The 17,473-nt window shown below is 45.8% G+C and overlaps 1 protein-coding gene across 2 annotated transcripts in view; it reads right to left on the minus strand.

Annotated features, from left to right (window-relative positions):
- The window catches only part of LOC144785552 (peroxisomal carnitine O-octanoyltransferase-like), a 414,661-nt gene that overhangs the window by 368,640 nt on the left and 28,548 nt on the right, over positions 1-17,473 (minus strand). For both annotated transcript variants that reach the window (XM_078664397.1, XM_078664398.1), the window contains exon 4: positions 6,246-6,427. In XM_078664397.1, the coding sequence (XP_078520523.1) occupies positions 6,246-6,427 (182 nt within the window). The remainder of the gene's footprint in view (positions 1-6,245; positions 6,428-17,473) is intronic.

The following is a 17,473-nucleotide window of genomic DNA, read 5'->3' on the forward strand; positions in this document are numbered from 1 at the left end:
TCATTCAGAACACCAGAGACTATGAGAAAGTCTATCAAGACCTCCTGACTGATAAGAAAAACTGCACCTCCTTAAATCGAGATCCAACAGTAGAGCTCCAATGTCGTATCACCCAATTAGTGAAGGGAGCGGAAGAAAATGGATACATATCCAAAAATGAGGCAGATTTCCTGAGTGCTAGTGACAGCGTAATTCCATACTTCTATATGCTGCCAAAACACACAAAAACAAATTACCTCCACCAGGAAGACCTATTGTGTCTGGAATTGGATTGCTGCTTGAACTGCTTTCGATCTTTTGCGACCAATTCCTACAACCGATCATCCAGAACACCCCCACCTATCTGAAGGATACCAAGAGCCTCCTTCAACTCCTTCAAGAAATATCTTTTGAAGAAGGCACTGTGACATTAGTCACCCTGGACATAGAAAGCCTATACACCAGCATCCCCCAGGATGACACGATCAAAGTCCTTGGCTCTGCCCTTGATTCAATCCCCTGGAACTACAAAACACCAAAGGGTTTTATTCTCGACTGTGCGACCATAGCACTTAAAGAGAATTTCTTTGCTCACCAAGGGCAACTCTACCTGCAGAGCACAGGAACGTCGATGGGCAGCACTTTTGCCCCAACCCAAGTGTGGCGGGCCTTTATGTTTATGATTTTGAGGCAAAGCACATCCTACTAATTAATAGACCGTTTTCTCCCTCCATTTATTTTTGGAGGCGGTACATCGACGATGTGCTTTTAATTTGGAAAGGCAGCAATGCCCTCCTGGAGGAATTTCTGAAATGGATCAATACTGCTGATCATAATTTGAAATTTACCCACACTGTGAGCAAAACCGAAGTGGTTTTTCTAGATGTAGTCATTTAAATTAATGGCACATCTTTGACACAAAAATCCATTACAAACCGACTGCAAAAAATAATCTGTTGGAATTTACCCGCTTCCATCCGCGGCCATTAAAAGAGAACTTACCATATGGCCAGTATTTGAGAATCAGGCGCAACTGTAGCAATGTGAAGGACTTCAAGGAACAGTCATCAGGCCTTACACAAAACTGCAAGCAAGAGGTTATCCGACCAGCATTTTGAATAAAGGATACAAAAGAGCACGCAATCAACCGCGTGAGGTCCTCCTGGAGAACAATCCTAGACACTTACAGGAAGTGCCTCTCACGTGTGTGACCACATACAGTAGCCTGTCCAATCTAATGAAAAAATCCATCAACAGGAACTGGAGGATCATCTCCGGTACCAACAAGACCTGGCAAAAGCCACTGTTTTCTTTCAGAAAGGGACGCAGTCTTAAAGACTCCTTAGTCCACACTCGACCAAAAGAAAGTACTTTGACAGAGACAAGCAGCATCACAGACTCATGGGGTTTGCCTAGGATTGTGGGCCATTTCCCGTGCTCTAATTGCAGTGTCTGCCATTTAACAACTGCAACTAAGCAACTAGCCTTGGAACCAGGTGAAATGTGGACACAAAGAGTCCATACAAACTGTAACTCCACCAACGTCATCTACCTAATCACATGCCCCTGTGATTTACGCTACATTGGTATGACTACCAGGAAGATCAAACAAAGAATCTGTGAGCACAGAAGTAACATAAGGTGTCGGACGACAACTACTAAAATGAGCGTCCATTTCCTCCAGACTAACCATACCACCAATGATTTACGGTGGACTATAATTGAGCAGATCAATGGAGGCACCAACATTACTCGCAGACTTTTCGAGAAAGAACAAAGATGGGTGTACCGCCTGGGAACCCATAAACAGGGTCTCAATGACGAGATCCCATGGTCATCGATACTCAGATGAACTCTGTCCGAGTCAGTACCAATGTATCGCTGTGGGCCATCATTAATCTTTAAAGTGCCCTTTTTCTTGACTCTGTGTCACTGCTAATCCATGACCTACCCATATCAGCCAATACCCCTTAAAATGAACTCCACGAGCTTTCACCAAATCGAAATAAGAAAACATTTTGCTTTCCAAACAACTGTGGAAACACGACATTCACCCTCTTTTTGCCTCACATAAAAAAACCTGCCCTAACTGGCATTCTGTCTTTTAAGCCCTGTGTTTCAACCCCTCTGTTTGCCGATGTTTCAGCATCACCACTGGCATGACACTCCTGTGCCTCATACAAATTTATCTTGTATACCCCTCATTTGTTTGTCCCCACTTGGCTTATCGTGTGAGCCTACTGGCATTCCTGCGCTACGACAAGTTTATCTTACATACCCCCGTTCATTACACGATAAGCCCTAAGATGTCTCACTCATCCCGGTGTGCTAATTTGGCATGTCATGTGAGCCCCCGTTTTTTTGCCGTTTTTTACGTTTTTTTGCCATTTTAATTTCTCAGAGGCATTATATGTGCGGTTTACCCTATGAACTGGCCTTCTTTGCCGTTCACTAACTCCGTGGTAACCTGCCAATGTTTTTCGCGCATCTTGGTCTATGAGTGTACTTCACCCGTGTTCACTTCTTATCTGCTCAATAAAGTTTTCTTTTCCTCTCTCGAGCAGCCTTGAACGGTTCTCCTTCTAGTTGCGTGCTCATAGCTCGCCCATACTCACCCGAGCGTGTCCGGGATTGGCTGATAAGACGCCTCCTGACGTTAGTCACGCCCACCCTGGAACTGATTGCTTTCTCCCTAGCAGCTAACTTATACCGGCAGACGGACTTGAATACCACCTTCGGGATCCGGTTACAGAGGGTGATTGCAGGTTTCCAGTGGGTGCCTGGCGTCGAGGGCGTAAGTCGACCGCCTTCCTCAACGACACACAGAGCTAAGTACACATTGATTGCAAATAGCGCTGATAAGTTTCTTTCGATTCCTATGGGTGTGCCGTTTTCGCCATCACCCCCCTCCCGAGATCCATGGTGTGATTGTGTCTCACCGTTCAAGTGAGAATATATGTTTTAACCCCCCTTTTTTCTTGTAATTGTCATTGAGTTTTGGGGCCACTGGCCACCCACACGCGCCTCTCATCTGGGTCATTGATTAAGTGTCTATTGCCATTTGCATTGTCTATTGATCGGCTAAGCACTTATGTACCCACTCCTGGTGCAGAACAATACCCACATATCCATGTTGGGTGTTTAACTTACCGCTAAATACCTAACGGGTGTTTTTTACAACTAGAGCACCAAGTTACTTCACCTATTTGACCAAACTGACATACCTCTGAAAGGAGAAACCTAATTGTTTGTTTTGTCTCTTCATGTATGTCTTCGTCACTTTCTTTACAGGTGCATTTATTTTTTGGTCTCCATAATTGGGAGTACCATACAGGGAACTATTATTTTAATTTTTCCCTTTTTCATGCACTTTTTTACATTCTTTTCACTTTCACGCCCCCAGGTTAGGGTGGGCCTTAGCGTGCCCATACCGTCGGGGTTTAGTCCACTATAGGTCCTGATGAATGCCAGGTAAAATTACACCTCCTATGGCAGAAACATGTTGACCCACTTGTCATTTTATAGGAAAAAGCCAAACAATCTTTTTGGTTCATTTTCCAACACATTGTTTTAATATGTCCAATTGATCAAGTAATAAATCATTTTTGATACAATCTAGACATTTTTAAATCTCAGTACCACTACTATCACTTAGCACTCACAATTCTCACAATACCTGCTCCGCAGTAAATCAGGCATTGTAGCACACTGGGGAGGCATTCGGCCTCTCCCAGTGGGGCCCTATGATGAAGCATGTCCCCAACCAGGTTGGTGAGTGAGGGCTTTCTATACAAACCAAGGGGTCCATTACGATGTCGGGCGGATTTCCTCCGCCAGGCTGGCGGTGGCCACCGCCAGCCTGGCGGAGGAAATCCGCCCGACATCTATTACCCAATTCCCCCCTGCCATATTAGGATGGCGGAGGGGACCGTAGCGGTGTGAAACACCGCCCGCCTGTTTTCCGCCCCGGTCGCCTTGCGGCTTGGGCGGAAAATGATTAATATGGAGGCGGTGTCTGTTAGACACCGCCCGCCATATTACAATGGGCTTTTGCTGATGCTTTTCGGAGACTCCCTGCGGGCCCCCTGGGAGTCCGTGGCTTGGGGGGTGCACATGGGGGTACCTATGGTACCCCTCCGCATTTCTAAGTGCAACATGGCAGGCCCTGCGTGGTGCCTGTCATGTCGCGCTTAGAAAAGCACAACTTGCACTTTTACCGTTGCGGCGAGCGGAGATTTCTGCTACGCCCGCCGCAATGGTACATATACAGGATGCGCCCGCCTATGTGGCGGGCGCATCCTAATGCCCTGATAGGAACCCCCGCCCTTATGGCGGGCGGTCCTGGGTCCCGGTATGATCATCATAATGACCCCCCAAATTGGTATTGTATCTCTGTAATTTTCCTGCTCTGGTTGTACTATTTAGAGTCTTTACACTCTTCTTTTGTTTGGAATAATATATTTGGGGACTAAGAGTGTACTGTTACGTTCTCCCTACCTCTCTTTTTGTTGAACGGGATGACGTTTAAGACAGGTGCAAGGCAAATAAATGCCTATTTTTGCTTTCAATTTAAATTCATGTCCAGGATCTTGACAGAGAATCAGCTAAGTTGTAAAGGAATCTTATCTATGTCCTTTGTTATATTATTCATTGCTAGACATCATGCAAATGCCAAATTGTCCCCAATCTCCACCATTCCATGCCCCATAGCTGCTGGAGCCACAGAAGGGAACATGGTTCTTGGTTTTCTTGATTTTTGGGGCATAGTTAGGCATATTTTGGAGTAGACGTGAGACTCCCTTCCATGCATTCCCATGGGTAACATACAAACCTCAAATGAGTTCTGCATTTCTCTGCTCAGCCATGCTTGCCCTTCGCATCTCAACATTAGAACTTCAGTGATGCAGCATAACTAATGAATGCTGGACAGCTGAAGAGTGCATGTAGTTCACAATTATCAGATCACTTAGAGAAAACTGAAACCAATCATTACATGCCTGAATATCATGGCATACCAACAGTACCTGCACAAGCTTCTCATTTCTGTTTTCTCCTGTTACGTGTCCAAATGAAAAGCACCCTCTTAAGTGTCTTAAATCTTTCTTCATACCATCTCTCTTCTCTTCCAACAACACTTCTCCCCTGATCCAAAATCTGTCAGAATAAAGCCTTTCAAGGTTCCTCTTCTATTTCACCAAGGATCATTTCTTGGATCTCATCATGGGTCAGTCTGTTCCTGTAACTGCATAGGATACATTACCATACTTCCTAGTGCACACACACATGCCACTACTGAACTCATGTATCCTCACTTTTAATGAAGCTTATAGGGATCCAGTGGGTTGGCATACAACTCTATGTTATGCCTTATACCGTTATCATGTGGTGACTGGCAGACAATTTTAGCAACAGGGGATGCAAACTGCAACTGGAATGAGCCAGTGGTACTGAGTGTGTAACTGGCTAAGAGGCAAAACAGCTGACGAAATCTTAAAGAGGTAAGTAAGAGCTACTGGAATGTTGAAATGTACCAAGTGTTCGGAGGTTGAACATGCATCTAGAAAGGCTTCCTTTGAAACAACAGATTAAATGAAATCTCTCATTTAAGCGTTATTATTGTACTTAATGTAATTATAAGTTTTATAAATGTCAATAACATAGAGGGGCTCATTAGGATGTCGGCCGAAGGCTTTCTGACCAACATCCTTGGTTTAAAGTCTGACCGCCTAATTACAATGTAGGCAGTATTATGTCGGTTTCCAACAGGCTTTCCATGTTGGGCTTTCCGACGTGAAAAGCTTGTCGAAAAGCGACTTAGAGGGACCCTGGCATGGCTCCCATCGCTCAGCGGCCTCCAGTTGAAGGGCCTGGGAAGCTTCTATCGTGCCCCCCTGGAAATCCATGCACAGTGAGGTACCTGCCACAAGGTGCAGGGATTCACACTAACTCCCATTTCTCTATGGGAGCTTGTACTGCAAGGGTAAACCGCCTGCAGCACAAACTACAATAGTGATATGGGAGTTTGCGACCGCACCACAAGCGGTCGCATCCTATTATGGTGTGCGGAACCACCGACCTACGGTCGGTAGGATCCCACACCGTGACAGTGTCAGGCGGACTCATGTTAACCCTACATCATAATTAGTGCCTAAAATGTTCATACTCGCAATAAATTGATCAGTAAGAACTGTAACATTTCTAATTCGTACTTATGAACTAAACCAAAACTTTTAAAATGCAAATATTTTATATGTAGCAATTCTTACTTTCTAAGAAGGTCCCAGAACTTCAGGATATACCAAAGTGCAATGGCTCCTCTTTCAATCTGTGTGCCTTTTTGAGCAGGCCAGTAATGTTCAATATAGGGTGCTGGCCCTCCATAATTCACATTTATTTGTGAGGCCACCCGGCTTTCAAGATACACAGCATTCAACCACCATTCCTCCAGCTGGAAGTAAAATAATAGATTAAAAACATAGGTTATATTGGGTTCTGGTGCAGTTTGTACCCAAAAAAGTGGGCTGGTGTGCTTTTCCTTATTTATACATTAAGAAGGTAGGACATCCCACACCATTTGGTACTATTGTCACCAAAGAAATAAGAGTAGACATTCTTCTGTCACCCTTTTATGTTACATTCTTCCACACATTCCACCACAGGTCCTCAACCTGTTATTAATCAGCCAAAGGTTCAGTGGAAACATTGCCTATATTCATTATTTAATTAGGTCTTCTGAAAGCAAGAAAACTGCAATAATTTTACCATATGGCTGAGCACCTCCTGTCACCCTGGTACAGAATGTGCCATTCATGTAGGTTGAGCGATATTTAGTAGTACAAAGTAGATAACAGTGTTGAAGTTGGAGGATAGGGTCTACATACAAGTGCCTGAAGATACTGAGGTACGAGGTAAGTTCTTTATTTTACATTAGGACCTTAGGTTACAGCACCTGCAGAAAGGTCCTGGTAGGGCTCCAGCCTCCTCCAACTGTCCACATCTCCTAGCTTCCACTACACATCCCACAACAACCTTCTCTTTCAGCCTCCCAGACATCAGCTAAAACTATCAGGGAATGGGGAGACACGGTACGCTACAATCGGCACATCTATGTCTAGAAGGTCTACAGGAGACATCTCTTTGGTCAAGGGTCTTAAAAAAGGCATCCAAAACTCAACTGACTTTCTATACAACCTTGCAAAAAAACTCTATATTAGGTTAGGGTTGATAATATTGACCAATTTAAAGTTTGCCTTAAGTTGGGGGAAATGATTTTTATATTACATTTTTCATGAATGGGTTTGAAGATGGGTCAATAGTTTTGAAAGCCAATAAAATCTGGTCTGAGCGTTTAAAGGTGTAGGTCATTTGACTATACTTGAAGGCAGTAGCTAACAGTGAGAAGAGTGAAGTTGAGGCTTTTACAATGAGTGATGTGAATATGTCCTGGGGAATATGGTGGGACTGTTGTGATTGACCTTAATGATGATGTTATCCAGAAATGTTTAAGAACAAGGGGAAGGATCCAGTCATGGTGCAAGATGTAGAATCGATCTCCTTCACCCAAAGCGTATGAGGCCGTTGCCGTGGCGTGAATACCTCCTCTGCCTGCTTGCCTCCAACCCGCCAGAGGCTATGACCAATGAGGACGTGACTTGAGGTGGGCCCTGATGACTCCTGGGACCCTGGTCTCGGTAAACGCCATCTATGCAGATGGCTGACCACACCCACTTTGGGAAAACAGGCCAGCTCTAAAAACTGGCTACAGCTTCAGGGAACCTTAGGCCGCGCTTGGGCTGTACGGTGAACCGACGCACTGCTGCATCCTACTACAGCCCCTGGGTCCCAACCTTTGTCACTCTAGCTACATCCCAAGGCGTGAGGCCAATCTCCCCTTCTTCCCCACTTCTGATGACATAGGACTGCGGACTCCTGGCCATACACTGGTACCTGTTCCCCCTGATCATGAGGTTGATGGGAAAGTAGGCCATATTATGTATCCCTTCTACTCATCATTGAGGAATCCGCAGAGGTGGCAGTGGACCCAACCCACTGGACATGGGACCTAGGCGGGAATCTACATGTCCTGGTGCCACTACTTATCGACTACAGTGAGTGGCTTTGGACCGTGGCATGGGATGTCTTCCACTCACCGCCCTTCCACATACGAGGTCCCACACCTACCTACTCGAGGGTCATATTCGTGTTCACTGCTTCAGGGCTCCAATTATGTGAATCAGGGACCCTCACAATCTTTTAACACCCAAGGGGGGCCTGGATAGAGTTCTCCTTCAGCCCCCCCCACCGCTGTTACGCCATTAGAGGTCATTTCCTGGACCACAAGTACTACCAATGGTAGAGAGGGGTACCAACGATGTGGCTGCCATTCGTTGTACTACATTTTCTACACAAAGGGTCTAGAGGTGGGCCTAGAGACAACCCGAGCCATTCTACATCTAGCCTATACAGCTTTATTGGTCTTGCTCCCCATTCCTAGGAGCTTCTCCAGTGGATTGTGGTCCTTGAGGCAAAGTTACGCACTGGGTCTTTCTGGTGCTTTTTCATGGGACTTATCAGCAGTCCTACTGGGCTTGTGCTTGCCCGCAATCACCCATACGCCATGGACTCCACAACCCTTCTGACCGGCGCGGCTCCTCCTCTGTGCCTCCCTCCCCTTGGCCACATAAGCCTTAGATGTCCCTAGTGAAGGACTCAATTTTTAAAGTTCCACTGCTCACCTTTTTGGACCTGCCCCTATGGGCTACTGTACAAGGCGGTCAGAACCCTCAGAAAACCAGTGAGTGGGAAATTATGCCTTGCAGAACCCACCTGAGCAACATCATCCCCTCTTACCCCTCATCTCGCCTTGATTTGGCACCCTCACCTGATGCCAGGCTAGGAGGTGTTTAAGGAATTAATCTTAAAGGAAATATATGCTGTACACTCCCATTTAAGATCCTTGGATGCAAAGATATCAGACCTCATGCTGGACATGAAAACCATATGTGCACACATGGTCTTCTTCTGCAGTAAAGTATAAGGTGAGGATAGCAGGTTGACATCAATTGAGGAGAGGCTAGATAATGCTGATGAGTGGGAACCCTAAATCTGGCACCTAAAACAGAAAGTGATTGATTTGGAGGATATGTCCAAATAGGATAATGGAGAAGTTGTGAGTGTTGTTTCCATGCAACTCTTCCTTTGCCTTCTGAATGTGACCTTCTCACCAAGAAGTTGAACTGGAAAGAGTGCCCAGAATAGGAACCCAGGCTCTGCAACCTACCACAACCGACAGACCGAGACCTATCATTGTCTGTTTACTCCATCATGAGCAGGCCAGACAGGTCCTTGCAACGGCCTGAAAAGTTTGCCACGAAATCCAAACTGCTGCAGATATTTCAGCGAAAAACCAACGCCAAATGGAAGGCCTTAAAAGTGTTACAAATTCAACTTACAAAAGGGAACATTAAATACGGCCTTCTGGAACTGGCCACAATGTGGATCGCACTTGATGGTAACACTAGGGAGTACTCTGACACTGTTGATCCGGTCAGGTTTCTCAACGCTTGGACAACCAAAGGATGGACAACGCACCACCACAACTGAGAAACAACAGACCTTCTTGTCAGGCTGCAGGATTGTATCTTCAACAAGCAGACAGACTGCAAGAAGGTGATCCGGACAGTAGAAGAACTTACCCAAGACTGTCCCAGAAAAATATCCAGGTCCCTCCTGAAGCCCTCCACATGGTCAGGGTTGGAGACCATCGCTACATGAGCTGACACTGATTGAAGGACTCCGATAAATATAGGCCTTCCCTCTGTTTGCTATGACCTCCTCTTGTTTGTTGCTTGCAGGCTGTTTACAAAATACTTGCCACTCAAAACCTGATGATTACTAGCTGCTGATATTTTACCAGCTGTCCCTTACATTCGAGCGGTGTAATTCCACTTCTCCCGCCTCTCCCCATCCCTCTTGGTTTGCATGCATAGACCCTAGCCTTGTTGTTTTATACTCTTACAGACCAAGGCCTGGCCGAACATTACCTCTTTTCACCATGCTTGGGGACAGCAGTCCTCCTGTTCTCAGCATTCCACTATCTGCCTCTCACAATACGTACCACCCACAAGCATTCCCTTTTGTCATTCCCCCTGTACTTACCATTTGACCTAATGACTGTTACAGATTATCTCTCACAATGTTAATGGCTTAATGTGAGAAGTTGGCCTGGTATATGCTTTCCACTAATTAAAGTGGGCACCCCTTACCAGTCCAAACTACCCTTATGGTGATTTAAGAGGTCAAAGATAACCTTAGAAAGCTATCCAAGTGGTAGCTGTGGAGAGTAGCCTTCAGGCTTAGTCTTGAAGGAATGTTAAGCAGTTTCTTTTACCAGAATGCAACCTTATAGTATTGGCTAAATGAAAGGAGAACCACGCAGTAGTTATAAAAATATGTATTTATTACTAAAACACTCTCTAGTAGGACACAGTACCCTCTACATGAGGATACTCACAAAGCACACAATACTGCAGCACAGAAACAATAGTAAATAACACTAATACACAGTGGGCTCCAGGGGGAGACCAGACCATGTATCAAAATAGTGGTATAAGAACCACAACTCGGTTCAAGACAGTGTCTAGAGTACGTAAAATCTCTGAGACCCCAAGGAACCACCCAAGGTGAGTAAGTAGGGATCCCACGGAGGACGGGTGCAGTGTGGGAACATGACCACATGCTCCGTACAATTCAATGGGGAAGTCGCAGTTGAAGTTTTAAAGTTTAAGGACCCTTCCCAATGGACTTCGAAGAAACCCCGTGGAAGTTAGGAGGTTGGAGAGCCACCTCACTCGTGGATACCATAATACCAGTTACCTATTACAGGAGAGCCGGGTGCATAGGTCTGAAGTGGTGTCGGAAACCACCATTGATTTCAATGGGGGACTTCGAAGAAGAGCCACTGCCAGGGCCGGCTCTAGAGCGTTGCGATCGGTGCCACCACACCAAGCACTGACTTGGGGTGGGGTGTCATTTTTTGCAAGTAATTTATCATTTTAAAAAACAACTGCTGCCCTGTTCCTGCTGCGCTCCTGGCCTCCAGAAATTTTCAGGCATCAATTAAAATGTCAAGATAACTCCAGTGATTAATCATCCTACTGAAAAGAGAATGAAGGTTTGTCTAGTGGAAGTTTTTGACTCATTGTAAGGGAGCGCAGAGGGTTAAAAAGCCTGCTGCAAAGAACGTGTACCATGCAGAGCACAAAGTGCATATAATGTAAATAGGTCAGTGGGTTACTGCTTCTGTAAAAGAGCTCCTTTTGTTACAAGTCTTTTATAAGTTCAAATCATTATATAGAACATTGAGCTATTAACTGTCTCATCAAAGAGCTGTATGCAAACTGCAAGGTATATGTTAGAGCTATATGTTTTTTGCCCAGTCTTTCATTATCCTAATCTTGCCAAAAGGGTTCATTTGGGTAGAAAACAATTCTTATTAAAGAGAACCCCTAACAATGTTTTAAGTTCTGAATTTGTGCTTTTCCAGAATAAGGACTCAAACTATATTGCTGACCAGTATCGATGACAAGTCACTCCTACACTACACCTTGTAGTCCTGTCTGATTTTACATTTCCTAGACATTGATTTATACACATATGATTGTCTCTGTGCAATGTGTGTGTGATGTAAAGTGCTCTGATATGAGTGGTGCTAAAAAACTAAATGAATCTGAGACGGTGGTATGGAGACTTGAGGGGCACTGTTAAAGGGTTCTAGTGAGGGAATCCGTGGCAGAGGTGGGGGGGATGGGACGCCAACATTGTCGCACAGGGCGTCACCAGTGTTAAAGCTGGCCCTGGCCACTGCTGGAATGAAGAAATGTGTTGTAATCCAAGGGTGGATTCTAGTTGAAGAGTACCTGAAAGCAGAGGGGACAGAGTCTGGGTCACACAGGAGTGACCAGGGGCTCGGTAGACGAATGCCCACCAATCTCGGGTGCTTCAGGTGCGTTGAGGGGGTTCTTGACTCTGTAGCGGGGAGGGGACCAGGAGATGTCAAGGATGACCAAGAGCCGGATATGAGCGGTCCCACTCAGGATGCTGAATGCTGAGCGGTCGTCGGTGTCCGGAGGGAGCACCAACAAGCCCTGGCAACGACAAACCCCCACAGAAGATCAAGGAAGGTTAGGGTTCGGACCAGCAAGGTCCAGGAGACTCACCAAAGCAAGGGGAGTCAAGGCAGGCCTGGAGCAACCAGGGGAGCCCAAAAAAGCAAAGTAGGCCCTCAAGTGGACTCACAAGCTGGAGGCACAGGAGTCGCAAGAGGACCTTGAGCACTTTCACAAAGCAGCAGCCCACGGAGCACTCGGTGCAAGGAGGCTAGAGTTCTTCGTAGGAAATGGTGCCAGTGGTTGGGGCTACACAGAGCCCAATGAACTTGCTCGGGAAACACCAACAAGCATGTGCATTTGCAAATTAACATGGTGCACAAGGGTATGGGTATTGCAGCCCCCACTAGGGATTCTGACCTCAAACTCGGTGAGAGGACAGCTCGGACCTCGACGGACGTAGAAACCCACCTCTGGTGTTGCTGGAGCATTTGGAGTCTGTAGGAGCTCAGGAGCAGCAGACCAGTCAATCGTGATGTGGTGCCTGCGGTTGCAGGGGAGTGACTCCTTCACTCCAAGGGAGATATCTTTGGTTGTCCTTGATGCTCCACAGGTCCTGCACAGAGCCTGTATGGTGCACGGGCACAGACAATGCTTTGTACGTAGTGGGAGGTGAATTCGGTCCCAAACGAAGTCCAGTAAAGTCCAGAGTGTCCAGATGGTTGAAGTTCAGTGGTTTCTGGTTCAGAATATTGTCCACATCGAATCTAGGGTCCGACAGCCAGGTAAGCCCTGTTGTACCCACGAGAGAGGGTTGAACAGATTCAGGGGAGGATACTCCCCTGTCCTTTGTCCAGTTTCACGCAAGAGCAGAAGCCAATGGCTCCCAGGACTGGTTTGACCTGGACTATGCACAGGGTCACCAAATGTGCCCCTCATGCAGACTTTCGGTCGCTTGCAAACGCACCCACCCAACCCTAATACACTAAATCATGTCAGGTAGTTGGTCACTCCTCCCTGTGACAGGATGCCTATTGTTCCACCTTCCTCTGCTCGAGCTTGTCTCAGCAGCAGGAGGGCAGAAATGTGTCTCTGGTTGCCAGCAACCATTTTGTACTGCACAGGACTAGAAGGCTGGTACCGGGAACACCAGAGACCCAACGAAGCTCGCTTTTGAGGGGTGGCATCATAACTCCCACAACGGTTACCGGTGTAGGGATATGATTCCACAATGTTTGATGCCAAACACGATAATGTTTGATTCAGTCACTTTAGAGTTAGTCAGTACGCGGTCGCATAATGCCACTCTATATGGCGTTTATGGCTGTATCACTGACAACCCGGGGGAATGGACTCCATAGACTGCAGGGGTGTCTAGCTCATGTTAGAACACCCTCTCACTTAGAACCAAGCACCCTGCCTTCAGGATTGATAAGCCCTGCTATAGGGGTGACTTATAGGATTTAAGTGCAGTTACCCTTTAGATATAGGGAACCTATACCTAAAGTAAGTGGTGCATGCACCATCTTACACAGGCTGCAATGGCAGACCTGTAGTTCCATTTTGCATGACCTCTCATCAGTGGCATAATACATGCTTCAGCCCATGGGAGGCCTCTGGAGTACCCATGCCCTGGGTACATTTGTACCATATACCAGGGACAGACAAGGGTAACCCAGTATACAATCTGGAGTGTACCTAAGTACATGACATAAGAGATTAGGGAGAAAGCAGATAGACTGAGGTCCTGATTAGCAGTATCCTAGTCAAAAACAGTACCATATTTAGCAAAAAGAGGGGGTAACTATAAGAAGCAGATACTACTTTCCTACACTTAACCAAGTACCTATGCCCTGGGTACATGTGTGCCATATACCAGGGACTGACAAGGGTACCCAAGTATCCAATCTGGAGTGTACCTAAGTACATGCCATAACAGATTAGGGAGAAAGCAAATAGACTGGGGTCCTGATTAGCAGGATCCTAGTCAAAAACAGTACCACATTTAGCAAAAAGTAGGGGTAACTATAAGAAGCAGATCCTACTTTCCTACACTTAACCAAGTATGTTAAAATGAGAAAGATACTTTCAAATTGTCAACCAACAGTTACAAATTGGTCTCCTACAAGAAACACAACTAACACATGCTGAAGCCGAAAATCTGAAACAGGGCTGGGTAGGTCAAGTCTTTTTCAGCTGTAAGCCTGCCCAATGAGAGACGGCCGACAGGACCCCAGGTTCAAGTCCTTGGAAATATGGGGTCGCTATTCTAATACGGACAACGCTCCCTTGTACAATATCGTTGTCCTGGCCAGATGAGGAGGGATGCTTATCTATGATGAAGCTCCTGACTGGGGAAAGTCATTACGGTGGGTTCCATATATACACTGAATGGGACAGAGGACGCCTTCTTCCTTTGACTTAATAGAATCCTGGCTGAGTTAGGCACCTAGCAGATCATACTGGCAAATGACTGGAACCCATACCCAGATGCCCTCCTAAACAGCGCAGGACCTCTTGAGTAAGTCAATAATAGAGATAGGGCTCCTTTAAAAGATATACCTTGAATATCATGAACTTAGTGATAACTGGCATCTCCTTCATCCAGCTGACAAAGAATACACTTTCTATTCAGCAGTGCATGATACCGTGTTGCGGATTGACTACTTTCTGACACCTCAAACTGTGGTATCCGTAACAATGCATGGCAACATTCTGGAACTGGAACTCTCTGACCATGCCCCTATACATCTACAGCTAGACTTCACTTTATGTAAACCCCACAGGAAACCGTGGCACCTTAATATTTCTTGCAACAAAATGCCCAAAGAGAAAGAACATCTTCAGTCTCACCTCACCAAGTACCTAGCAGACAATAAGGACTTGTGTTGTCAGCACAAACTCTATGGGCCCCTACTAAGGCCACGATATGGGGACAGTTGATGAGAGACTCTGTGACTTCTAACAAACTTAGAACTGAGAGGCAAGAAACCCTATAAAGAGAGACACTACCTCCTTAAAGAGGCGGCACGCTATTCACCCAATGGAGTCATCCCAGCAGAACTGTGAAAAGGTCAAAATGGAATCGAACACTTTATTCACTGTAAAAGCAAAATACATGCTATATAGGATAAAGGTCCGGCACTATGAGCAGGGGTGATAAGCGGGAATCTTGCTAGCAGCGCAATTTAGGTAACTGGAGGGACCGAAGGTTATTGCTGTGATCCATAACCAATCCAGTGAACTGGTTAGCAACCCCCAAATACTCGCCATGGCTTTTGTGGAATACTACAAAGTTCTATACAGCTCAGAGCTAGCGAACGATTGGTCTGGGGGAGACACCTTCTTTGTAGGCATAAAAGTACCACATCTTAATGACGAAGGTAGAGTCATGCTAGTAGGGGTAACTACTAAAAAGGAAATCGTGCAGGCGATAACAGTACTCCAATACAATAACACTCTGGTGAGGATGGCTACCTGGGTGAATTCTTCCAGACGAATGCTGTGGACTCCTAATACAATGCTTACAAGGAGGCAGAAGCTACTGGGAACGTCAAAGCCCTTTCCAACAGAGCACTGATAACAGTTCTCCCCATACCTGGGTAGATCCCGCTACTCTGCAGCAGTTATCTCCAGAGATCTCTGCTCAACATGAAAATCAAAATTTGAATCAGGATCCTAGCTGCCTGGCATAAGAAGGTGACCCCTACACCTACACACAGTTAACAAGTGGGATTTGTGCCTGGCAGGGCTTCCCAGAACCATATGCATACTCCACATATGCTTACTGCTTATGATGACAGGTTTGCACTTTCTCTCAACGCTGAAAAAACCTTTTACAGGATTGAGTGGGATTGTCTATTTCGCACCCTTCAAAGGCTGGACCTTAGAGAGGTATTTATTACCGAGGTCAAATGTCTCTACAAGGCCCCCACAGCACAGAGAACTGTGGAGGTGTCCTGTCAGAATCCTTCTTGGTGCCTGCCAGGGCTGCCCACTGTCGTCCTTCCTCTTCCTAATTGCACTTGAACCCTTTATAGCAGCTGTTTTTTACAGATAAACGCATGGTAGGCATACCAACACAGGCAGGCTAGGATCCCCCTGTATGCAGATGACATCTTTCTTACACTCACTGGTCTTCCCAACTTGCTGCCTGTGCTCACATCTACCTTCTTCGCTTCCTCAGGATTTTCGCGAAATAAGATCAACTGGGACAGGTGTGAGGCCCTTCTGTTGTCCAGGATGACAACCAAAGCAGCCACAGCACACTATAATTTTCAAACAAAACTCGAAATATAGGTTACCAGAGGCCTGGAAATAACACTCCCAGACAACCTGTCATGCTCATAGCTAAAACCAGTGCAAAATAGGCCAAATGTACCCATGTCAATCTCTCACTGTGAGGCAGAGTTCAGGAGGTGAAGATAACAAAAGTGCCCGGGTTCACTTACGTGCTTACTATGCTCCCACTCTTGGTCAAAAATCACACTCTCGGGAAAAGTGATAGGGGAATTAGAAACTTTGTAGGGTGACCCAAAAAGCCAGCACTGAGAATTCCTTACCTGATTGCCAATAGAAGAAGTGGGAGCCATGGATTACCATATGAAGAACACTATTTCACAGCATTCAATTTTCCAACTGGTTTATATCGCTGAGGCAAAATGATGCTCCTCTCTGGGTTAACTCTGAACCGAAGATTACCCATGCTGGCCCTGGTTTCCATATACTATACAATCAGGATACCCTGATGACACAGCCCCTCAATCTCATCATCCAAATCATGAGAAAGAATTTACACTCCTCAGACAGACTTTTCCGCTCCAATGCCTGGATATATAGTCTCACACAAGTGGGCGGGAGACCAATATCATGGTCCAGGGAACCCTTGTGTTGGATCACTTACAGTCACGGGGAGAACTGAAATCAATCACAGAACTTCAAATAGAATATCATTTCTTCCCAACCATGAATTGACAATACCTCCAAATGAAGCATTCTCTCAGACGTTGGGGGAGAATCCTGCACTAAGCCTGACAGTTACATTAGTACTATCCCGCCTTTGGTCTCATTTATTCCCCAGTTGCACCTTAGTGAACTACTTATTCTGTGTAACAAACTGAAAATCAGGCTCACCCGTGGATCCTTTTAAACCAGACACATTTCTTAAACTGCAAGATTGTCTTCTCCCACCTTGCCTTGAATTGATTAATCTTGCCTTGTCATTGGCAGTCATACCGGGTCCCTGGAAGCATGCTAAGGTTATCCCCTTGCTGAAAAAAACTACTTTGGATGCTCACAAACCAGAAAATGTTTGCCTTATCTCCCTCCTGCCTTTTCTTGACAAGTTCACAGAGGCACACCAATGCGATTTAACAACATTTCTAAAA

The sequence above is a fragment of the Lissotriton helveticus genome, chromosome 10 (assembly GCF_964261635.1).
Source record: "Lissotriton helveticus chromosome 10, aLisHel1.1, whole genome shotgun sequence".
Lineage (NCBI taxonomy): Eukaryota > Metazoa > Chordata > Amphibia > Caudata > Salamandridae > Lissotriton > Lissotriton helveticus.